The sequence below is a fragment of the Poecilia reticulata genome, chromosome 20, assembly GCF_904066995.2.
Source record: "Poecilia reticulata chromosome 20, P_reticulata-male-v2, whole genome shotgun sequence".
Lineage (NCBI taxonomy): Eukaryota > Metazoa > Chordata > Actinopteri > Cyprinodontiformes > Poeciliidae > Poecilia > Poecilia reticulata.
In genome coordinates this window covers 7470185-7495307 of record NC_088849.1, presented here as the reverse complement: position 1 = coordinate 7495307, position 25123 = coordinate 7470185, and the positions used below count along the sequence as shown (strand labels likewise).

General features: G+C 38.9%; 2 protein-coding genes across 4 annotated transcripts; both read left to right on the top strand.

The window, feature by feature from the left end:
• Window positions 1-84: 84 nt before the first annotated feature.
• Window positions 85-13034, top strand: LOC103482264 (copine-3-like). 2 transcript variants are annotated; one of them, XM_008438309.2, is made up of 16 exons: window positions 85-425; window positions 4593-4756; window positions 4856-5035; window positions 5121-5195; window positions 5340-5411; window positions 5494-5571; window positions 5655-5744; window positions 6477-6575; window positions 6655-6738; window positions 7219-7278; window positions 7363-7496; window positions 8804-8858; window positions 9614-9665; window positions 9760-9893; window positions 10673-10906; window positions 11841-13034. In XM_008438309.2, the coding sequence occupies exons 2-16, from the start codon at window positions 4598-4600 to the stop codon at window positions 11958-11960; spliced, it is 1626 nt and encodes a 541-aa protein (XP_008436531.1). In that variant the 5' UTR covers window positions 85-425; window positions 4593-4597; the 3' UTR covers window positions 11961-13034. The 2 variants fall into 2 exon arrangements, with proteins under 2 accessions (XP_008436531.1, XP_008436532.1); XM_008438310.2 differs by having other exon boundaries at window positions 4588-4756.
• Window positions 13035-13350: 316 nt separating this feature from the next.
• On the top strand, window positions 13351-25102 carry LOC103482262 (copine-3-like). Of its 2 annotated transcripts, XM_008438307.3 has the most exons (17): window positions 13351-13627; window positions 15193-15378; window positions 15491-15670; window positions 15803-15877; window positions 16585-16656; window positions 17570-17650; window positions 17757-17846; window positions 18949-19047; window positions 19150-19236; window positions 20021-20080; window positions 20198-20331; window positions 21518-21572; window positions 21680-21731; window positions 21899-22032; window positions 22473-22709; window positions 22787-22901; window positions 23253-25102. In XM_008438307.3, exons 2-16 carry the CDS (start codon window positions 15220-15222, stop codon window positions 22895-22897), a joined length of 1626 nt encoding a protein of 541 aa, XP_008436529.1. In that variant the 5' UTR covers window positions 13351-13627; window positions 15193-15219; the 3' UTR covers window positions 22898-22901; window positions 23253-25102. The 2 variants fall into 2 exon arrangements, with proteins under 2 accessions (XP_008436529.1, XP_008436527.1); XM_008438305.3 differs by lacking the exon at window positions 22787-22901.
• The last annotated feature ends 21 nt before the right edge of the window (window positions 25103-25123 follow it).

Sequence of the window (25123 nt, the reverse complement as noted above, 5' to 3'; positions counted from 1 at the left end):
GCAGTAGATGAGACGTTTGTTTTGTTGTTATATTACAACTAAACAGTGTTGCCGCTCTTGAATGCATCCCGTTGCCTGTGCTCGTCCCTCTGCTTCTGATGAGAAACAAACGAACACCTTAAGAGTTCCGGGTTATTATTAAAACTGAATAATAAGCTAATTCGTTAATAAAAAAAATCCTATCGTAGTTTCACTACTGTTGTAAAATACCCACCGTTCCTAGTTTTCCACTGTAATCGGGTTCGATGGGGTTAATCCGGCTATAGGTTGACCAATCAGAGTAAAGATCAGCAGTTGGCTCCACCCACACCGACTCGCCCAGCTGTTGTTGTCAGATAAACCTTAGTTTTCATTACTCGGCCAGAAGCAGAAATAAGTTATTGGATCAACAGCTATTATATCAGGTGCTGAACGGGTAAATTAATGTGAGTAAGTCTCCAAATACTAAGGAGTGGATACTGCAAGTGATTGTAACGTGTTTTGGTGGGTCGCCACACCCATCTCGAGGTACTACGGTGTCAGTACAGCGGCTAAATATGACGCTCACAAGTGATGGTAGTGTTAGAAAGTCTGCATGAATGATGTAACAGTTTGATGAAACATTTACATAGACAGGAACTGTTTATACCCAAGTTCAAATTCCAAAACAAAGTCACTTTCCTGGTTGATGTATCATTTATGTCCATTCTTTGTTTTTAGAGTAAATGTAATGTTTTTGTTGTTTTCTGCATTCATCTGTACGGCCGTGTAGTGCTGTCACTGAGGAAAATAAGTTTTTGCAACACTACTGTGCAACAAGTTTCCTAACCATGTAGATTTTTCACGTAATTCGTAGTAAAATGATAGACTTAAGTGTATTTTGAGGAAATGTCATTTTACAACAGATGTAGTCAGGGCCGTGCAGAGACCATTAAAGGGGCAGGTGCTAAAAAAAAGTACATCTAACCACATTCTAGGACAGAATATTAACAAAGCCTCTCAGCTTTTAGAGTTTAATAAACAATGATAAATTACAAAATTGTGAGATATACAATCAAAGCTAACGAACATCTCCATATAGAGCAGGGGTCCCCAAACTTTTTCCTGTGAGGGCCACATAACTATTCCCTTCTCCGATGGGGGGCCGAAGTCGGTTTGTAACAGAAAAACTGTTGACGATTGCATAAGTGCTTAAATGTAAAAATGTATTGTTTTCCAGAAAGCTCAATCAAATAACCCTCTCTGGGTTCTTCACAGAAAAAATCCAGGAAGGATTACAGTCCATATTTTCCGAACTATGAGCCGCACGGGACTATAAGCCACAACCCCAAAGTTTTGTTGTTTTTTAACCAGTAAACATGCACATATAAGCCGCAGATATCTCTGTCGCTCCAGGTTTTCCACAGCGATGCAACAGCAGCAGAGGGGGGCGGACACCCAAAATTGGAGTCATAACAGGTCAATTGAATATCACATTTATTACATTGAAAAAGAAAAAGGTGCAGAGATTAGATTTAACAGAACTGATTAGTTTCCGAACGGTAACTGTAACGGTAAAAGTGCTGATCCTTCGTGTTGCTACTAGCATGTGCCAAATCAGTGGTCCCCAACCTTTTTATTACAGTGGACTGGTCAAGACTTGGAAATTTTGTTGCGGCTCAGGGGGGAGCGAGGGAGGGGAGGAAGAATAGTCAGATAAGGCTTCTACATGTTGGTGTTCCCACTAACTCTTGATTATACCCAATTTGAGTTGTCTTGGCCCTTTTATCGCAACCTGTGGGGTTTTCCCTGACTTGGAACGAGAATAAAACCTGCTGAATGTGACAGGTAGCCAATCAGAAAGCGCGGTGACGTAAGAACAGAGGGGAATCCCAAACAGCTGACATATCACGCAACCGAGAGTCCGGTGGATATCAGAGATGATATCTGGAAATGTTTCTAAAGGTCATTATTATGTTTATTCAGTTAAAAATGTTAACTATGAAAAAACATATTCACCTCCAAATCATAGTGCAGCAAATAGAGCGGCTGCTCCCGTCATCCTTTATCCACCGCCATTTTTCTTTTTGCTACATCTTTTATCTCTTAAAATGACTCCACAAACTATCACTATTGCTTCTACATAGTCATCCGTGTTTGGTTATTCTAAATTCCCGCCATGTTGGGAGTTTTACTGGATTATCCTCTGGAATCGGGATGTTCGTGACTGGAATTGGTTCGTGTTGCTCCTGCCTTGGACACACGAACCGATCGAACCTGTTGATCTTTTATCAGCTCTGTGGCCACAGAGGTTTGGAGAATCGGCCGACAATTCTTAAATCTTTCCGTCTAAACCAGACTTAAGACTCAAGCTCTACTCATCTTCTCTCGACCACTGCCCAAACGCTCTGACTCTGGTCGCTATGGTAACGTTTACATAACAGAAGCGCCACAAAAACGAACGTTTTACTTTCGTAAAAATTTTAACTCACAATACTGACTAACGGGAGCACTGAGCTTGTTTCTCTTCAACCAGACGGTCCCATCTGGGAGTGATGAGAGACAATAACACCTGAAGTGTTGCTTATATCCACAGCCTGCTTGGTCTCTACGGCGAAGCAGCTTGAAGCTTCATTGCTTCATTAGCAGCCGGTTGCCACATGTTACGCAGAGCGGCTTGTAATGTGGGACTCTCACCTAACGGTCCAGGATGAATCCATTCTCCTGTCTCTTCTCTGGGCCTTTTCCCCTTTGCAAAGAAACTTTCCAAAGACATCTGATCTGTTTCTTACTCATTCTGCTGCTTGTGGCCTCAATGTTGGTGCGCAAGTAACAGACTTCCAATGATTAACTTCCTGCTAAAGAGTCCCCTGGTGGTTGAAGAAAAATCCACATACAAACGGCGTATAGTCCGGAAAATACGGTAGATGAAAAAAAAAAAGTATGCTCTCTGGCATTGTTCAGGGGGCCGGACCAAATGTGTTTGGGGACCCCTATGTTATAGGAAAGTATTGCGATATTCAAACCCGCAATTTAGCAAGATATGTAAATCAGAGCTAGACCAGACATATTTTGTCTTTACAGAATTACACTATTAAAAATATAAACAAGGGCACAATGCAACCTTTTAGTGGACCATAATCTATAAACAAAGAGCTGCCTGTTTACTACACTTGCAGTGGAGATGAAGATGGTCCATTCAGGAAAGCAGAGCTGCATCAAACTTTAACGTGGAACTGCAGATAAAAGAAATAAACAAAAGCAAAAATTGAATTGTTAATGCATGTCACTATGAGAAAAGCCTACTGAGTTTTGCTTTAAAAAAAACCTTTTTAAACATTTAAATTACACATTTGTCTTATGAAGTGAATTTTTTTATTTGTTTTGCCAAACAAACTTATTTTTTGTTAGTTTATTAATTACACATTTTATCTCTATCATGGTAATTCACGGTGAGTTATTTTTAATTCTAAATTAATATCCTTGTTGGACTTTTATTTAAGTGTTATTTTCCGTCAAGATACATTTACCTAACGCCAGAATAAATCCAATGTACATTATGCAGCAAAGGAAATTAGAAGATCGGACATGTATCCATTATGGAGATAAGTTTTAGATGGGCGATGTGCCCCTATTGCATAATAAATACTAAAGAATGAGTGACCGCTATCATTAACGGTACAGGGAAGAAGCTTTTAGTTATCTTGCTTTGCTAGCAAAGTCGCTAGCTATCAGCTAGCTAATACTGAATACTAATAAGAAGTTTTACCTCACCTGGCTGTCTCCTCCCGCTCAGTAGTTCTTCAGAGAAAAGCAGACGCAGAGGCCTGTCAGTGTCTGTTGTATTTTATTACCTCTCTGCTTAAACCGCGACTCCGTCCTGAAGCAGAAACGATACTTCAACGTTTTCCGTCATCTGACAAGTAGCAAGTTACCCCACTTTATTCACCAAAAACGTTTTTTTTTATTCACCAAAAACTTCTGTAATCTGGAACGTTCGCTACGTTGAGCTCCAGTTAGCCGCTTTCGCACTGCGCGAGAGGCAACTGCGTCATGCGTCACGGGCAAAAGGTCAAAGGTAACAAGGTGACCGGAGGGCTTATTTTGTTGTACAAATAAATAAATAATAATTTTAGTACATGTTATGTGTCAGAAGAGGGCTTAGAAAAATAATTAAAAAAAATAAAATAAAATAAAAATTGACCAACAGGGCACTTGGGGGCAAGGAGCAAAAAGGGCAGGTGCTCAAGCACCCCCATAGCCCCCCTATGCACGTGCCTGGATGTAGTGCATAATTATGCGAATAAAACAAGATAATACATGGTTTTCAATAAATGTTCTTTTTAAATCGAAAATATATGGTGTACACTTGCAATCAACCATTAATCAATCAACCAACCTAAATTTATTGGGCGTGGTGGGTAGAGCGCGACCTATGTAGGAGACTTCAGTCCGTCACTGGTTCGAGTCCCGACCCGTTGACACTTGTCACTCTCTCATAACCCAACTGCCCGTCAATTCACTGTCAAATAAAGTCCACCAGAGCAAAAATAAATAAATAAAATCCTTAAAATAAATAAATAAATGATCCTTGTTTGTTCGTTAACAGCAGATTGTCTTCTCAACAAGTCTAGGTGGAATGGCCTCAGCAGCTGCCTCGGCTCCCGTGGCCACTCACCTGGCCACCAAGGTGGAGCTGACCATTTCGTGTGAAAACCTGATGGACATGGACGTCTTCTCCAAGTCGGACCCCCTGTGCGCCCTTTACATCAGCACCTCTGGCTCCCACTGGTATGAGGTCTGTGTCGGGTTCATGGTGGGAGATTGTAGAAGTCATCCACATTCTCATGACAAATTCATCCTGAGCAACGTAATGCGATTAATCTTTCTCCATCAGCTTGGGCGCACAGAGATGATCCTGAACTGCCTAAACCCAAAGTTTGCCAAGAAGTTTGTCATTGACTACTACTTTGAGATGGTGCAGAAGCTGAAGTTTTGCGTGTATGACATCGACAATAGTACCTACGACCTGAGTGATGATGATTTCTTGGGGGAGCTGGAATGTACACTTGGTCAGGTGAGTTATATATGTATACATGTAAAAGAAAAATCTATTTCTTTTCCTTTTTCAAAGCAACAGAGTTGATTTTATTTGCATCCAGATAGTTTCCAACAGGCAGATGACCCGCCAGTTGTTGCTGACGGACAGGAGACCTGCAGGCAACGGGACAATTACTGTAGGTGGACCCATTGCTCATCACTGCCGTCTCATCCAACAATCTAAAACATGCTTTATAATATGCTTTGCTGTGTTGTAATGTGGCCAAAACAGTAAGTCAGATTACAAATAAGCTTGTGCCCCTGTGTCAACTGAATTATAGATATGTGCTGAAGAAATAACGGACACAAGAGTGGCAAACTTTGAAGTGTCAGCGAGAAGGCTTGACCAAAAGGTACAGATGCTTTTGTTTTTTATAGTTTCATATTGCTCGAGCTTATCCTGTACGTGATAACAATGGCTGTAACGTCGTTCAGTTTCTCTGGTGGTCCGACCCGTTCTTGGAGTTCTACAAGCAGACAGAAACAGGATGGCAGCTGGCTCACAGGACAGAGGTAAACACATTTATCTGGATCTCAAGCACCCGCGGGACGGATGCCGTTGCTCACTCTGGGTACGCTTGTTCACGTTTGTGCAGGTCGTTTATAACAACCTGAACCCAGTATGGAGACCTTTCCGTATTTCGTTGCGAGCCCTCTGTGGAGGAGATGTGGAAAAACCAATAAAGGTAATCTTTTCTCTTAGATTTTACAGTGATGGCAAAAGTAAGTAAACTCCTAAGTTATTTCTAATGTTTTACACTAACATCCACATTTTTTGACACATTTGGTATAGATGTTTGAAACCCTAAAATAAATATCATTTTGTAGTTGTCAATCTGTAACACTGGGAATTTATATATTAAAAAAATATAAACTTCAATTTGAGTTTATGAATTGTGTTAGCAAAATGCTACAGCAACAAATGTCTCTGTTAGCACTTTGTAAAGGCAGAGTGGTCACGCTCTTGAAGCTGTAAGATATTAGGATTTAAAAGCAGGTGTACTTACTTTCCATCTTGACCTAATATGCCTGTTGTTTGAAAATGCTCCGTATTAACATGAACTAATATGTTTTCTTATAAACATATCTGAATAAAAAACATGTCTGCTGTTTTTATGGACTTGTTTCTCTCACATGCTACTAATTCATGCTGTATTGCACTTTCTTTTCCTTTTTTTTTTCGTTGTGTATCGCTACCAAACCTAAAAAGCGGCAGTGTTTGTCATCCAGCCGAACAAGCACATGCATGATTCGTGGATGACGGTGTGAAGGTGGGCTTTTTCCCTTTATTCGTTTTTCATTTGAGCTCATCTGAAGTAACGCTGCTGCTTATAATAGGATGAAGCATGCATGACACTGAAACTTAATATGACGATGCTTCTTTTTGAGGAAAGCCTTCTTCTTCCTCTTCTTCATAGGTGGATTGCTACGACCACCACGTGAACGGCTCGCACGACCTCATTGGGAGCTTTAGAGCCTCGCTAGCAGAGATGCTAGCAGGAACACACCTGTCGCCGGTAAGACTTTCTAGGTGTTTTATTTTTGTGACTGTTTGTAGTTTACACAGATTAATACGTCGTCTCTTTCCATTTTCAGGCGGAATTCTTATGCGTTAACTCCAGAAAGTTGGGAAACAAAAAATATAAAAACTCTGGGATCATTTGCATAAAGCGCTGCCAGGTAACAATGGATATATATATATATATATATATATATATATATATATATATATATATATAATATACAGAAAATATCGGTGGATATGTCAAAAGGGGGGTGAAATATAAAATATATCGGACATTGATATTGACCCAAATTTTGACATCGGTGCATCCCTTAAGAAAACTTCCACAAAATGTGATGCTGAAATGTTTTGCTCCATCTGATGGTAGCTTATAAATTCAGTAGGGAACTTATTTGGTGGCCTCCAGAAGAGCCTTTGTAACATCACGCAAAGTTTTCCCAAAATTTCCCATAATCCAGTCTCATTTGAATCGCTCGTAGAGATCACTGAAACTGCGCAGAGGTGTCATCTGGTGTGAGCGGGTCTTAAGAGTCTGAGCGTTGAATTTTAGACAACTCCCAGTTAATATTGTTGATGCACATTTTCCATACGTCTCGTTTTTGTGGATACGGTTATAGTAACGTTGCGTCTTTCAGGTGGAGAAGGAATATAGCTTCCTGGATTATGTGATGGGAGGATGTCAGATCAACTTTACGGTGAGTTTGGCATAAACTACTTGGTCTTGTCTTGTAGAATGCTCTTTTATTTTTGCGTTTTCTCTCTCTCTCTGCGGCGCCCAGATTGCCATCGACTTTACAGGCTCTAATGGTGACCCCATATCCCCCCAGTCCCTTCACTATATCAGCCCTGACGGCTACAATGAATACCTGCAGGCCATCTGGGCCGTAGGTAACGTCATCAAAGACTACGACAGGTAGACTACGTATTATGATTGGTTTGTAACCCCCACATCCTTAATTGTAACCATTGTTAATAAACTTTTTTTTTTTTTACCAATCTTAGAAAGGAGCAAAGATCAGTGTAGACAAAATCAGTGTGTGGAAGAAGTTTAGAGTTTACACACTATAGCCTTATATAACATAGAGTTTGATGCAACGGTATTCATGCATCCTGAATTTTTTCACATGTTGTCACACAACAACAAACTTAAATGTATTTTATTGTACCCTTGTATGTGAAATAAAGGATACGGAATATTAACTTTTATAAGAAAGGTAAGAAGTGCCATTTGCAGTTTGTTACAAGCCACATAGAGACGCAAAGATGTGGAAGAAGGTGACCTAGACATCAAATTGGACCAAGTTGAGTGTCCACAAGGTGGCGCTAGGGAGCCTCATACGCTGGAGGAAAGACGAGGGAAACAAAAAGGCAAAAAATACAAAAAGTTAAATCTAATGCAGTTCTTAATAAATAATAAATTTTTAATTGTAATGGGGTTTTTTAAATCACAAAATCAAATCTGTTTTTCTATGATTATCATAAAATATAAATTAAAATAAGTTATCGAAAGGTTATTTGCTATGCTCATGTTTTTGATCAAGCTGCTCTGCTCCTCAAGCTAGCAGCAGTGAGTGCAAAATGGACGACCGTCTGTAAGGAACAAAATCGTCCCTCAGCTCTACTGAGGACTGATGGCCGACTAAAATCTGAACGTATAACACAGCAGTTAATAATTATTAAATAGTGAATAAAAGTGAGGGGGGGAAAAAACATTCTAAAAGTCAATATTTTTATTTTGTTCAAGGCCAGAAGCTAATGATGTTTGGGAGGAGGGTCTCGATATGTAAAGGTTTAGACCATAGCTTAGAATGACCCAGTCAAAGTCCAGACTTAATTGAAATTGAGAATCTGTGGGAAAAATTGGAAACTGGTGTTCACAGACTACATCCTGTCAGACTGAGCTTAAGCCAAATTTGCAAAGAACCATGGGTAAAAAAAAACACAAAAAAATTAGACCTACAAAGTTGGTAGAGACATTCACTAAATCTGTCATTTTTTTCCAAAAGTGAAAATTGGGACAAAAAAAAAACAAACAAACAAAATAACTTTTGGTTAAAAAAAACAAAGTTTTCTTCCCATTATATTGGGAAGAAAACAATATATTACAAAAACCATTCCTATTTGTGCAGCAGTGTGTTATGTGAGTAAATGACTTTACTGCCTCTCAACAGGACTCGATTTAACTGGATGAATGTTAACTGTGACTTTCTTTATGTTTAGTACTAAGATGTTTCCAGTGTTTGGATTTGGAGCTCAGATCCCTCCGTCATGGCAGGTATAAAAAAAACAACACACTATTTAATCTGACAGTCATACAGAATACTTCATATTTTATTAAATAAAACTGCTTTTCAGATGTAGCAGAACATTTAATGTCAATTTTACAATTTTCAGTATCAATCAATTTTCAGTATCAACCATTTTACAATTTTCAGTATCAACCAAAGCTCTGATGAAGCCATCAGAGCTTTTCTTGCTAAACACAATCAACATGAGGGGTGTCCAAACTTTTTGAACCAAAACCATCAAGTCACAAGACCAAAAACATGAGGCAGAAAAGAGATTTATTTATTTTATCTGCACAATGATAAACTAAGCTGCAACAATTTAATACACGAGTAAAGCAGTCATTGTTTTGGTGTTGGAAAGGGATGTGTAAATTGTTGTAAATCCAAAATATAAAATAAGAAAAGTGATCCACTTTACAGTTTTTTTTAAGATCTTGACTGAAAATAATAGAACTTTTCTTCAATTCTTAGTAATGAAAACAAAATTTAAGTCACTTTTATTGACAAGTACGTAGCCAAGTTTAATAAAAATAAATAAAAATATTCAAAGTACTTTCTGCTAGAGCCAACATAAGATTTTACTTTGTGTGTAATAATTTTGCCCTGATTAAAAATAAGAAGCCAAAATTGAATCTTGACTCACTTTGGACACCTTTGATCTCCATTCTTTCTTCATGTGTCTGTGTGGCAGAGACCACTATATCATGTCGTTTTTAATCTTCTTTAATCCTCATGCTGACAGGTTTCTCACGAGTTTCCCATCAACTTCAATCCAGCAAATCCCTTCTGTGCAGGTGAGCCCTTCGTCAAGTTTTGATTGCAGCTATGCTGGCTTTTACCCTGAGAAGTTTCTTTGTGTGTGTGCGTGTGTGTGTGTGTGTGCTGCAGGGATAGAGGGAGTGGTGCAGGCCTACCGGCAGTGTCTGCCTCAGGTGAAGCTGTGGGGTCCAACCAACTTCTCTCCAGTCATCAACCATGTGGCCTGCTTTGCCAGACAAGCTCTCCGGCAGAACGCTGCGTCGGTAGGAAACCATTTTGATACTGTAAAGGGGCAGTGTTATGTGTTTTTCAGGGACGTAATGCTATTTTATAGCACAATCAAGTAACTGTGGTAACATCAGTTGTTAAACAAAATGCTATATATATCAAATATGACTTAAAATAAATTTTTGCTTGTATTTTAACATCTTGAAATTGGGTCGTTGTCTCTTTAAAAACTCCTCTTCTATCTGAAACTCCACCTTCAACATAGCTCCTCTATTAGCATTTTTACCAGTGTGGCATTGTAGCTCGTTTAATGAGCTCAGCAGATGCGCAGTTCCACTAGGTGTTTGCTAATTGCTTCTGGCTAGTCTGAAGGAGTTGAGTGAGATAGAATTGCTGTGTAATGTGGAAGTTTGGTAGCCTGGAAACTGCAACCCAGAGGAGGAGCTTTGTCATCAAAGGCGGGGCTAGGTCCCACCAGGTGTTTCCCACAGCCAAACGGTTGCCACGGGAGATTAAAGGATTTCTCAAACATGCATGAAAGAATCAAGGGAACCCTCCAGAAATGTTTTTGATGAAGGAATAACATAATACAATGATGTAAAGTTCAAAAAAGTCAATTTTACATCATGCTGCCCCTTTAAAATATAACAAAAATATGTCAAATTTATCTCTGATTCATGGATTTTCTGATTTCTCATAAGCCAAGTATTTATTTATTTTTTATCATTCAAGTATTCAGTAAAGCCAAAAAATTCCCAAATAAGTTTAAAGCTAATCATCTCTGTCCTGTCCCTTTATGTCTGTCCATGCGCAGCAATACTTTGTGCTGCTCATCCTCACAGACGGCGTGATCACAGACATGGACCAGACACGCGTCGCCATCGTGGAGGCGTCCCGTCTGCCCATGTCCATCATCATAGTGGGCGTCGGCGGCGCGGACTTCGACGCCATGGAGTTCCTGGACAGCGACGACAAACTGCTGCTGTCCCCCACGGGGGACGCAGCCGCCAGAGATATCGTCCAGTTTGTGCCTTTCAGACATTTCCATGTAAGCAGCGAGTCAGAAGCTTTAGCTCCCCCCGCTGCCTCAGGGTTAAAATACAATAACTTGCAAAACAAACCCATAAATACCAAATGAACTCCTCCACATCCACATTGTGTCACTTGACCTTGATTTTCATGGTTAATATTTAAGCCTGGGCACAGATTGTCCTACCAAAGATAAGGATCCAACTGCATTTCACTCTTTTTGGGTTTTTTTGTTCTTTCTTTCTCATCACAACTTTTGACAAGTTTTTTGTGTTGGTTTAATACCAACATAAAAAGTTGTTTGTTGTTTGTTTATGTTGGTTGGTTGGTTTGTATCATCATGGATGATATTTTTTTCCCTCAGTCAAGCAAAAAAAAGAAGAAAAAAAGGTGTTTAGAGCCACGTTTTTTTTTTTTCCTTTTTAAAAAGACAATTTAGAATTTATCATAAATATTTACAATCCAGAAAATATCTTTTAAAAGAAATATTTTATTTAAATGTTTTTTAAAGGAAATAATATTTAAAGACAGAGAGTGGACACATATATTGGATTTTGATATTTATGGAAAAAGTATTGTTGGTACTTTTAGTGTCATTCATTTGCAGAAATTCAATGCAATTGTTTATTGGGGGTGTAAAAAAACCCAAAATAAAAACAGAAAAACTTCTTTATTATATCTATATTTTTAAAAATTTGTTTGATCCTTTATAATTTTTAGCCAAAGACATGGAGAGCCATTGTGGAAGGCCTGAAAAACCACAGCCTACACACATAAAATCCATCCATGCGTACTTTTTGAGATGATTTTTGCCTCAAAATGTGGAAAAAGCTCAAAGCTTATGAATGCTTTTGCTAACCTAAACACAAGCAGTGGCGTGTTTAATATCTCTAAATTCCCCATTTCACTTAGTGATGATTCTCCATCGTTATTGTGCCGTTGTTTTGCTGCAGGGAAACAGCGTGGCCCTTGCCCAGAGCGTCTTGGCAGAGCTTCCCGATCAAGTGTCATCCTTCTTCAACGCTTACAAGCTAAAACCACCGAACGTCTTCGGCGTGCCTGAGCCGTCCTAATGGGAAGAATCAAAGCCTCCCAACGTGTCGTTTGGGACTGGGAATCGCCTGCCTGCATCTGCTCCAGTTTTTCATTTAGCGTGAAAAACCGCAAAGAAAAAACACAACACCTACCTCTGTGACTGACCTTAAATCAATTCATGACGTAAGCAAAGTGTTGCGATATCTGCAAGCATTTACAATAACTGAGACACCCTGTCCTCCATCCTCAAACCATCTGTTTACATTTCTTTCATTGTTTTTAAATGTGTGTTTTCTGTTTCTTGTCTTATAATGATGGTTACATACTTACTTACATGTTGCTGAACTTGGAGGTTGTTGAGCTGAGAACCTTTTGTGTATCAGTAGGACTGAGCAATAAATCAATAACAGACACGCAATGTAATAATACGCCTGACAGAATTCTAAATAATTTCACCAAACTCCTGTCCAGAACCGCACAGCATTCTGGGGGATGTAGGCAGAGGGAATACTTTAGCGGGGCATTAACTCACTTGCTCTTTGGTTACCTAGCAACAACCGGATTAATTTGCGCAGCTGCAGTTTCAGGTTTGGTCTCTTCCCTGCAGTATGGAGTAAAAGGAGAAAATGAGTAGAACAACTCGACAGAAAACTAGATAAAACAAACAAACCAAAAAGACCTAATCAATAATTATTCATATTGACTGATATGAAAGCCTTTTATTGTGATGCATTTTTCAGCCATATTGTCCAGCCCTGTATCTTTAAATAAGAATAAGTCCCAGTGCAAGGAGTCTGACTGTGAGTGAAACAGGAATCTTTGTGTATTCTGCCATGTTGGAGTAAATTAAAAGAAGGAATTTATGAAACTTGATGAGTAATGACTTAATGACGTAATGTGCTGATAGCTTAGAAACATCGAACTGGGGTTTGGAGACGGAACAGACTGCGACAGGACTTTAATGTGAATCTCCTATAGCCACTATGTCTGTGCTTTCTGCAACATGTTATCATAAATAACATAACATCAGACTTAAATAGCTTTGGTGACAGTCTAACTCAAGCCAGAGTTATTTTATTTAAGATGAAAATAAATGTTGATATACATATATATTTTTTTGTAATTTCTGTGTTTGTGAATTTTTTTCAATCATGTTTTATGTTTCTACTATTATGGGCAGGATTAAAGAGGGAACAGAAACCAAAACAAAAAACAAATGTGTAGATTATTTGGGATGAATCTGAAGGCTCTAAACCTTCCTTTTACTCCAGTTGCTTTAGAAAAGTTACTGTACTGTTGCGAGGTTGCTAATACAGATTATATTTCAGGATGGAAAAGCCAGTCTGGGCAACAAATAATGGAAAATAATTTTAATGTGTCTGGGAAAGCCCCCGCCCCCCCTGCCTATATAACTCTAACTTACGCCCCTGTAAAGCACACGCGTCACGTGAAATACGGGATAGTCAAACGAATACGAGTGACATTTGTGATGTAAATATTAAGCAACCTGTGAATTGTGTGCACTATTATCTTATGTTTGTGGGTTCGGAACAAAACGTGGTGACTGGAAGGCGGAGCAGCGACCCGGTGTCAACGTGTTTCTGGTTCCGTCGATGACAGGAGGACACCGCCCATTTCTACAGCTAGCTAGCCAACCTCAGTCTCTTTCTGCTGGGTTCTAGGAGGACTGACGGTTAGAGAAAAGGTACGTTATTACCCAAGGAAACATCGAACTTAATTTTATTTTTGTTCACTTTATTAAAAAAAGGGCGAAACGTTTTCTTAAAAAAAAAAACGCGCCGGAACGTCTGCATTTACAATGGCACCGCTCGCTTTTATGGAACGAAGCTCAAACTAACTGGGAACAGCAGCCAGTTGTGACCAAGTATCCCATCATGTCTGGATTTTCACTACTAAGCTGCTTACTTTAGAGTTTCCTCACAGGAGCCATTTGAACAGTACAGTGTTAATGTTTATCTGGCTATAATTGCAGAGAGCTAAATGTCGGCTTTGCGACTGAAATTATATTAACCAGAGCAGTTTGTCACAAACATAAGCCAGTTGAGTAGGGTTCAGTTTCTTGGACTTGCAGAGGAAAATGCTGTCATACTTTTTATCGACTACGCCCTTTAATATCCGTCTAGTGAATGTCAACATTTCTATATAAATCCTCTGTGCTGTGGTCTTTTGCTAACTGAAAGTAAAGCAACAGCTCAGATATTTCAAATATTTCATCTCATGTAGTTTAACATTGGTGATGTCGTAAATGTGATTGAACAGAGGCGGCACTCTTGTTTGTTGGCATTCCTTTATTCATGTAAAAAGATACTCATGCCATCTCTAAGAACATTTCTATGGGAAGAGAAGCAGACCCACAGCATTACAGAACCCCTACTGTACAGACAGTAAGCTTCTTCCACATGTTCTTTGGATGTGTATCCTTTCTTTCTTTCACACCAGATCCATGTGGAAATTTTGTTGCTGAAACAGAATTCCAATAGAGTCCCATTAGGTTCGTCTTAGACTTTTTGAAGGCAGGTAAGAAAAGGCTTTTCCTCAGTGTGGAAACTTTCCTTGCACTCCTCTCTTGGTATGAGATGAGGCAAATTCAGGATATCATCCAACCCAACCTGACTTGGTATCGTCTACCACTCTCCTGACTGAAGTCGCAAAACAATTGCTCATCTTGAAGAATGTGTTCTCCTTTATTCCCTTCTTAAACAATGGCTGAGAGACGGTGCAAAATTATGACCAGATGCTGCAGCATTGCACAAAGCCAAGGCAAAGGTGCAGTCAGTGTAATTGGCGTACTTTATATATTTACACTATTACTGTATAAATATATAAATATTACTGTTTAAAAAATATATATATATATAAGTAAAAGCAGGTGAAGCCTGGCAGCCTGTCAAGCTTATGATACAATAAGTCTGGCTTATTGGGGTCAGAGAATTGCACTTGCAAATTAGAATTTTTTTTATTTTTTCCCCTAAAACTGCAGTGATTTTTGTTGCACATAAACTGTTGCACTGAACAGAGACTGAAACAGCAGCTCATTTTATTGGTGGGTAAAAAGGGAAGCAGTCGTTGGAAAGTTCAGATGGTTATCGGACCTGCTAATACCCAGTCATTCTCTGATTGGTTTCCTTTTCAATGTAAGCCCCACTTACATTGGGGCAACCGGAGCTGTAGCTCCGGCTGTAGTGTGGCCGGAGCTACAGCTTCTAAATGCTTGTCTTTATTTTCTGACATGTTTGTTTGTTTTTGGAGGTTCTTCAAGGTCTCCCTCGGACAGCCATGGCGTCCTTTGAAGCACCGCAACCCAAGGCCACAGACTGCGTCACCAAGGTGGCGCTCAGCATCGCCTGCGATAATCTGCTGGACATGGACGCCTTCTCCAAGTCCGACCCCATGTGTGTGGTCCAGTTGAACTCCTCGGGTCTTCACTGGTACGAGGTGAGCGCTCGACTGTTTCTGTTCTACGTCGCCTTGCTCACGGAGAAGATCTGGACTTGTAATGCAATGCAGTTTTTTTCTTTTCTTTTTTTTTTTTTTTTTTTACCGCTAGATTGGGCGAACGGAGAAAATCCAGAACTGCCTGAATCCCAAGTTTTCCAAGAGCATCGTCCTCGACTACTACTTTGAGGCGGTGCAGAAACTGAGGTTTGAGGTGTACGACATCGACAGCGAAAACTGCACTCCAGAAGAAGCGGACTTCCTGGGACAGTTCGAGTGCACCTTGGGACAGGTCAGAAAGAAAATGCCGGCTACTTAACGAGCTTGATGCATCTTTTTTGATTTGTTAAAACGTAGACATTTCTGGTTTGAGCTAGTTTGTAGAAGCTCTTACTAAAATGACTTGCTGTGTCTCTGTGTTCAGATTGTGTCCTCGAAAAAACTAACAAAACCTCTTGTGAAGAGAGACAAGACGCCAGCAGGGAAAGGAACGATAACCGTGAGCTTATTTGATTGATTAAAAACTTATCAAGTACTTCACCTCTTTTGTTTTTAGAGCATTGCTGCTTACTTTAGGTGACTGGAACCGCTACAGTACAAGTGGGCCATTTCTGCTCTCTGTACAAAATAAAACGTGTTTGGAGCTGCTTATGTTACTTGACCTTTTGGAAAAAAGACAATTTATAATTTGGGCAATTTATTGACATTTTTAATGAATCACCATTTTATTTTTAGGTCGTAAAAATAAAGGAAAACATCCAACTTTTGCCAAAATAAATAAATAAATAAATATTATGTTACATGCATTTTCTTCAATGGTATGTTAATGTTTGCATTAAATGTAAAAAAAAAAAAAAAAAAAAAAAAAAACAATAACAAAAAAACCCAACAAAAAACCTAACACAAAGTTTACAATTCATTGAGGATAATCGGATCTAAAAGATGTTACTGGTACTTTTATCGTCATTTTGTTGTGGAAATTCAGTTCAGTTATCCCAAGAAGAGTTTTGGTTGCTTTATACCAAAACAAATCAAATGAGCTGGAGACAAAATTCTGACTTTCTACAAAGACATACACACAAACTTAAATCTCTACGTAACAAACATTATTTACTGTTCATATTTATGTTTTAGCTTCAACAACTCAAGTTCAAGACTAGTATACGTTCTGGAATGCTAAGCAGATTTTCTTTTTCCAATTTCTAGATTTGTGCAGAGGAGAGAAACGACAACAGGGTGGTGGCGTTGGAAGTTGCTGCCAGGTCACTGGACAAAAAGGTTTGCATGACTGACTGTTACGCTCGCTGATTGGTCAGATTACTCTGCTGCTGAATTTTTAAAACTCTGATCAAACCGTTTTGTCTATACTGAATTATTAAAGACAGATGAGTCGTCACATCAACGTGATCTTCATGATCAGATCAGATCCTGGTGTCTAATGCACTCAAAACAACTCACTTGATGTAGTAATTATTAGGGATGCTACTAACGATTATTTTGGTTATAGATTAATCTATTGATTATTCTGTCGATTAATTGATTAATCGGACAAAAAAAAATTGGCTCATTCTCCAAACTTACTTGCATTTAAGACATTTTTTGTTCAATGTTAGAAGCTTAGAACTAATTTTATTATTTTTAAAATATGAAAATGAGCATTTTATCTCCTACAGTAAATAAAATATAAAATAATATTCCATTATTGAATTCTTGATCATTTGTAGTAAAGGATGCATCTGAAATAAAAAATACTTCTAACTTGAATCCGGTGAAACTAAAACTGCCACTTGATGAGTTCTGGATAAAACATACTTACAAACACTTTTTGTTTGATCTTAAATGCAAAACATATTTGTTAATGTATTTTTCAGGTTCGACTTAAGTTCTGCTCTAAGTGTGCTGTCCTTTGAGCAATTGGCCTTTTGTTTTTGAGTCTGTACTCCAGTTAGCGATTAATCGGTTACCAAATTAGTTAACGATTATTTTAATAATCAATTAATCACGATTAGTACGATTAATCGTTTCAGCCCTGGCGATTATTGAAAACAAGTTCAAGAGAAAAATAAATATTGGTAACTGCGTTCCAACATTTGTCATTTCCTGGATAATGTAGGAGTTTATGACTTACATTTGGAAGCCTTGACATTACTACGGTTAAATAAAGTTAACTACGGCTCTCTATTTTTTCCAGGACTTTTTTGGCAAGTCCGACCCTTTCCTAGAGTTTTACAAGCAGACAGAAACTGGATGGCAGCTGGCCCACAGGACAGAGGTACAGATACAAAGTGCTGCTTGTGATAGTGAAGTAATTACTGTTAAGTTTAAAGTGTGCACTGTTACCAAACATTGTAGCCGTGACAGTTTTTCTAATATTTCAGGTGGTCAAATACAACCTAAACCCCATATGGAAGCCATTCAGAATCCCGATTCAGTCCCTCTGTGACGGTGACGTGGAAAAATCTATAAAGGTACAAACATTACAACTCCAGGCAATATTAGTAAAGATAAAAAGCTAAAAGCTAGAATCTCCTAAAGTCTGAGGCTTCTTCTTGAGTAAAATCAAGTCCCCTGGACATGTTCTGTTGCATTTTATCTCCTTGCTACAAATAAAGAAATGTGTGTTTGTTTTATGTCCATTTCCTAACTCCATTAAAGCACACTTATGTGGAACAGATGCTTTCCAGGCAGCACAACAAGTGAGTTAACTGTTAGCAGAGTGAGTGCTCATCACTTGAAGGATGCGGTGTCTGTGACCGGACCGGCTCAAGTCCACGATGCATCTACATCCGTCTTAAAGGAACACACCTGCTGCTGAGGAGACTGGTCCATTGTTGAACCCAGCTGTTTTTTAGTCTGTAATGAGACGATGCTGCACTGGGGGTCTAGTCATTCGTGAATTGTTTTTAACTTGGAAATTTCATATTAGGCATAGTGCACTGCAAAAGTCCTCACAACCTTTGAATTTTTCCACATTTCATCAGTATAAATCTGAAACTGATATTAAATTGACCTTAAATCTTTCTTTTTAAACTAAAAAAATCAACAAACTTCAATACTTCAATCTAGCTTCATTATGTATCCTCTTGCTACAAATTCAACTAAATCTTACTTTGCTAGTTTTGTTTGGACGTATAAATTGAACTTTTTTTTTTTTTTTTTTTACAAATCTCAGTCAAAATGCAGCTCCTTTGTTTTACCTGCTAGCTACATGGCTAAACGCTAAATTGGTAAGAGAACCAATGGACCAGTTTCTCCGTTAAGATGGATGACCCATCAGCTTTCTTAGCCATTGATTTCTGTAGGCTGTAGCTTCTTCTAGCTTGTCTGATCTCTGCTGGTTGCTTCATACTGTGTGTAGAGCTCTTCTGTTTTCTCTGTTCTCTCCACACCAACAATGGATGCGTGTGTGTGTCTCTCTGTGCTAGAGGTTTTCACTGTCAGAGTGTCACATTGAATGCATCACACTCATGCTTTTGCCTCATCTGCTCTGCCTCCCACATGCTTTAATTGACGATAATAAAGACTAGTGAGACTTTGTCCTGGTTCTCCCGACCCTCTTGTCTCTCCCAGATCGACTGCTACGACTACAACAACAGCGGCTCGCATGATTTCATCGGCTCCTTCCTCACGTCACTCTGTCAGATACAGCAGGCGTGTCAGTCATACGCTGTGAGTTCAGTTTAAACCTTTGTTTTTTTCACGACGCGTTACAAAAATGCCTGGTAAACAAAAGGTGGCGGTGAAATCTGACTGGTTTGAGTCTCTTCTCAGGCGGAGTTTGAATGCATCAACAGCAAGAAGAAGCAGAAGAAGAAAGGATACAAAAACTCTGGAATTATCATCATAAAACAATGCAAGGTAAATATTTCATAACACATTTCCTTCATAAAGCAAATAAATATGTGATTTTAAAGCCATCATAATCCCAAAAAAGAAGGTTGGACTTTCTGACTAAAACATATGTGGACATTCCAACTCTATGCCAGATGAGTATGACAGAAAATAAAATAAAAGGAGCTAGCACATTTAATCATATATTAGTCCAATTAATTTTTAATGAGGAGATCTGAATCTGCTCGGGAATACGAGTGGGCTTTATTTGATTTATTTGTCTTAACGTGTTTTAGAACAATGCAATCCTAATGTGACGTACAAACATGCAAATGCCCGTCTTTCACATTGACACGTGCAGAAAGTTTTGAAAACCACGTAGTCTTTCCACTTGACAACTTTGTGCAACTTTAAGGTTTCTTACTTAGGGATGAAGTTGAGTTCTGTATTTTCCAGGTCTGGATACATTTAAAAAAAAATTTAATAAGAGTGTGGAGGAATATTTCTATTTCCTGACCTAATCGTTCCCTGTTTCAGTGTTTGAAACTTTTCTCTGCTGTGTTCTTCCCTCCTCCTTTCCTCAAGTCTATCCTCCAAATATTTTTCCTTCCTTCCCTTCTTTGTGTCTTTTCCTTTTTCCTTTATTTCTGTGCCCTTCTTTCCTTCCTTCACTCCTTCCTTCCTGGCCTTCTAACTCCATTCCTTCCTTAAAGTTGAGTGAGAAGAAGTATGAAAATCTTAAATGAAAGACGCAGTTTTCTATTATGATTATGGTGTTAGAATATGTATTTTAATCATTATTTGCTTACAGATAGTGAAGGAGTACACATTTCTGGATTACATAATGGGTGGCTGTCAGATTAACTTCACAGTGAGTACTACAATCTATTAAAAATCATTTCCACTCTAATAAATATCGACAAAACTTCCCATTGTGTTTTCCCATGTTTGTGTGATTTTTAACGCTGATGTTTATGCTTGTGGTCAGATTGCTATCGATTTCACGGGCTCCAATGGGGATCCCGGTTTACCCTCATCTTTACACTACATTAACCCTCAAGGCTACAACGAGTATCTGGCAGCGATCTGGGCAGTCGGTAACGTCATCCAGGATTATGACAGGTAAAACGATAACGTTGAATGTATGATGTTAATAAGGTTCAGATTCAGATAAAATTCAGATTTTAAATAAAAATACTCGATAGAGAAAATGAGGAGCGTTGTGCAATTGTTTGCACAGGTCAGGTTAAGGATTTGCCCTTTGACCATGATTGCAACACCTTGATTCTCAATCTTTAGCTATTCTGTTGTAGATTTGATGCTGCGTTCAATGTTACATGGTTGCTAGAGGCAGACGGTCTTATGAAAATGGTCTGAAATAAAAAAAAATAGGTGTGCAGAGGTTTCAGTTCACACAGGTTGACCAAAATTTGACAATAGCAAGTCGGCAAAACTATGAATTTCAGTTTTAGCTGCACATTCAGAAAGTTCGGTCAGAATTTGACATAAATTGATCAAGTTGGTGGTATAATGAGATTTATAAAATAATGGTGGTAAAATAAATGTAATTATTATTACTCTGTTTATTTAAGAAATAAATACAGAATGACAAATCATCTGCATATTTTATTCTTTAAAAGGTATATTTCTTATTTAACAGGACATTTATATGTAAATGCATTTATTTCATAGGACATTCACATTAAATGATCTCATTATATAGTTTTTAAGTGATTCCTCCACCCCCCATTTTGGACCTCCATACACTTCAGAGGTCACATTGTGGTAATTTGGATCAAAACATCTGAAGAATGCTTCGACCATCTTAGTTAGTCAATACCGCCAAGATTTAAGGTGGTCCTTCAGGCAAAAGGGAGCCAACCCTGGTACTAGCAGTTGGTGTACCTAATAAAGTGGCCGGTGAGATGTTTGTTGCTAGAGAATAAATATTAGAAAGTAACGTCCACCCAGTTTTCAGGTCCAAGTAGAGCAGCTCTGATCAAATGTGGTTTTCTTCCCTCCATCTTAAAGTCGCCGCAGCAGAGGTCGGAAAAACGTCAACACTGACTTATACCACAGCTGTAGGAACTGCATTCCTCCAGGTTCTCCCCATACTTTCCAAACACATGGGTAAACTTCCTTGTGCGCTCTGTTGGGCATAAAATAATGGAACAAATGATTTACAGCAGAGGCGAACCAAACCCAATGTCCTTCTGAATATGACCGGGGGAAAGTGTATGTCTTAGTCCTCCATGTTGCTTAACTCCCCTTGACCAACATTTTTACTTGCATAACTTCCTTTCCACAGTGACAAGATGTTCCCCGCCTTTGGTTTTGGCGCTAAGCTTCCTCCAACATGGCAGGTGATTGATTTGAGCTGTTTTATACTTAAAAAAAAAAAAAGCTTGCCCTGGATCAGTGTACCTTGTCCAGTCACATTCGTTTGACATAATTAGTTGCTTGTCTGCAGGTCAGCCATGAGTTCCCCATCAACTTCAACCCCTCAAATCCATTCTGTGCAGGTAAGACTTAGTGAATCTTTAATGTCTCACAGGAAGTTAAAGTTCCTTATCATGTTGGGGCTTCGTCTTTATTTTTTGATGTACTACATTTACACGGTGGTGTGTAGAAACGAGATCCAGATTGTTTGTGTGTCCCAGATGTTTTCTGTTTTCGTCTGGTTTCGTAGGCATAGAGGGAGTGATCTTTGCCTATCAGCAGTGTCTGCCTCAGGTGAAGCTCTACGGTCCAACAAACTTCGCTCCAATCATCAATCACGTGGCCCATTTTGGCAGAGAGGCCTTACAGCAGCAAACGGCCTCTGTGAGTTGCAACAAATGTTTAATTAATTGCAACAGTTGAAAAGGCTTATAGGTGCAGAACTTCAAACTCGTATGTATTTTCTGGAAATTTGTCTTGCTTGACCAACATGTATGTTGTTTTTAGAGTTTTTTTCAAATGGAAATTTGAAAAGTTGTGTGTACTAATGTCCTCTTTCATTATGATGTCCCTTCAGAGGACAGTATTGTATATTAAATTGACTTTATTGAACTTTACATCATGTTATAATGTTATTCCCTCATCAAAAACATACCTGGAGTGTTGCCTTGATTCTTTCATGCATGTTTGAGAAATCCTATTATCTCCCATGACAACCATTCAGCTGTGCAGAACACCTGGGTGGACCTAACTAAGCCTTCGAGAACAAAGCTCCTCCTTTAATCTCACCATAAATTCTCTGCATTGTCTCTCATCTCCTGCAGCAATACTTCGTCCTGCTGATCATCACCGACGGAGTCATCACCGACATGGATCAGACGCGCAACGCCATCGTCAACGCCTCACGGCTGCCCATGTCCATCATCATTGTCGGCGTGGGAGCGGCGGACTTCAGCGCCATGGAGTTCCTGGATGGAGACAACGGAGTCCTGCACTCGGCCACAGGCGAGGCCGCCATGAGGGACATCGTACAGTTCGTGCCGTTCAGGCAGTTCCAAAACGTAAGCTCTGGCGCACCCCACCATGCAGATGTGCTCCACCGCGGACGTTGTTTTAAGTGTCACACATCTAATTTCAGGCAGGCACTGCAGCACTCGCACAAAGCGTACTGGCAGAATTGCCTGACCAAGTGGCCTCCTTCTTCAATTTATTTGACCTGAAGCCCCCCAGCGATCCCTGTCCTTCCTAGACATGTACGACTATCCCATCCTGTTTTCCTCCCTCAAATTTTCATTTTGGTGCTAAGTTCAGTATTTTACAGAAGATAATATGGTTTTTAACAAAATTGTGAAAGCTGTATTATGGTAATAATCCATCCATCCATTTTCTGTACACCCTTGTCCCTATATGGCAAAAATGTCTTTATTTATATGTCAATGAATCTTTTTTGCATTCTATGTAAATACCTGGTTTCAACTTTATGCATGGCAATGCTAACCCAAGCCTTTCTTTAGCTGCTTGTTCTTTGGCTTCTTTTTCACATTGCGTATATCATTTTTGTATTTGTCCTCCATCATTACCATCCCTGTTTCTCCTTTCTCCAGGGTCCTCAGGAGGCTCTTGCTCAGAGCGTCCTGGCAGAAGTGCCGGGCCAGGTGGCGGGCTTCTTCAACACCATGAAACTGAGCCCGCCTCACAGCAACGATCCTCCCTCTGACCACCTGGCATCGGCGCCCCCCAGTGATGCATGCTAAGAAACAAACTTCCTCCTAAAAAAAGTCCCCTTCAACTCTGTAGCCTCTTTGTTAAGGCGCGTCAGTGTTTTGAACCTAGCCTAGCATGGCTTATGCCGAGGAATGGACATGTTGCGGTATATTAATAATTTTCAGCTGTTTTATATAATACTCACATTTACCAGGTTTAGCCTCGTTAAACGAGACATTTTATGATATTTGCTGACACTCCAGCACTGTTCTGTAACCTGCATCTACAGCCCACCTCTGTACTGCCTGTGTCAGAGTTGAGGTGCATCTTTCTTCCGCTTTGTCTCCTTTGCTATGGTTACACAGTCTGTTAAATCAAATTAGCCCTTCAAATTAGCCCTTCAGAAACCATAAAAGATGGTTTTGCTGTATGAGGAAGCAAACAGCATCTCGTCTCACTGCAGAGTAGCACACACAGTAAACTGAAGGTTACTACAGAGACACTATCACAGAAATAGATTTTATTTTCTCATAAGATGTGTTAAATTATTTTAGTTTAACTAAAAAAAAAAAAGAAAAAAAAAAGAAAACTCCAATTAAATTGGGTTAAAAATACTTGTTTAAACTTTCGTTAATAACTACAACATTAGGTTTGTAACCCTCGTGTTTCTTGCACTGTAATTTTTAAAAGGGAAAACATTGAGAACTATTGCTTCTACAAGAAAAGTGTTTATTTAGCAAGTACTGACATAGTAGCAGTCGTGGTTTTTGATGCGAGTCATATGGCTCACCACCCAGGGTGGCATGACCTACATTTAAAAAAGGTTACCAGTTTTAGATGATTCGATTGATTGATAGATGAAATGTTTTGAATAAATTCATGGTTTTTTTTTTTTTTTTTCCAAGAATGAGGCAGTAATATCAGCCATCTCCTCAGTCAGTGCTGAAGTCCGATGATATAAACTTAGTTTTCTCCTTGATCCCCATTTTACTGCAGTTACTTCCTTGTGGGTCTATATATATTATGCTGTCCCAGAAAATGTAAATAGGTCTTAGGCTTCAAAGCGAAAGCTTGTCAAATGTTTACAAAATGGATCAGCTATATGTCACTATTAATAATGATTTGTGCTGAATCACATTTATGCTTAATTTGACTGATCACTTGTTGCTTCTACACAAGTGGACTGGTTCTTTATTAGCATAATCAGGGAGACCTCATAGAGAAAATGTTTTACACACTAAACAAGCGTCCAACTAGAGAACTCTTGTATGTACATTTTATAATTTAGTAAAAATGTAAAAATTCATTTTTGACTCATGTGTTGCCTTATGTCATATCTCTTTGTTATATGCGTTGATTCTGTCTGTACTTTGTTTTTGTTCTATGCTATGCAAAATGAAGTCTATAAAATCAAGATGATCAAATAATTACTGGCTTTTTATAATGTTTAACCAAATATGTAACAATTGGTATATGAGACAGGCTTACAGTGATTCAGATACACAATGGCATTTATGTAGAATGTTAGATGCTATATATTAACAACCATAGTCAATTATCAGTTCCCTGATAGTCTTACAATTCATTCCTCAAGAAAACAATAAAACACTCCTATATTGTTCATAACAATAAGTACTAAAATATTCAGCTCGTTGGACGTCTGTTTTCTGGGGTTTTTTTTACATTTGCTAAAATACAAACAAAAAAAGCTGAGCATTTTACAAGTTAATAAAAAAATAATAATTTTGAAGAGTTTGTGTTTGTGTCTGGT

Bases quoted from the DNA above. Each gene is read 5' to 3' on its own strand.
- LOC103482264 (XM_008438309.2), top strand. From the start codon at position 4,598: ATGGCCTCAGCAGCTGCCTCGGCTCCCGTGGCCACTCACCTGGCCACC. The intron at 4,757-4,855 runs GTCTGTGTCGGG...TTTCTCCATCAG, and splicing joins CTGGCTCCCACTGGTATGAG to CTTGGGCGCACAGAGATGAT. The intron at 7,497-8,803 runs GTAGACTACGTA...CTTTATGTTTAG, and splicing joins GTCATCAAAGACTACGACAG to TACTAAGATGTTTCCAGTGT.
- LOC103482262 (XM_008438305.3), top strand. From the start codon at position 15,220: ATGGCGTCCTTTGAAGCACCGCAACCCAAGGCCACAGACTGCGTCACC. The intron at 16,657-17,569 runs GTTTGCATGACT...TATTTTTTCCAG, and splicing joins CCAGGTCACTGGACAAAAAG to GACTTTTTTGGCAAGTCCGA. The intron at 21,573-21,679 runs GTGATTGATTTG...GCTTGTCTGCAG, and splicing joins AGCTTCCTCCAACATGGCAG to GTCAGCCATGAGTTCCCCAT.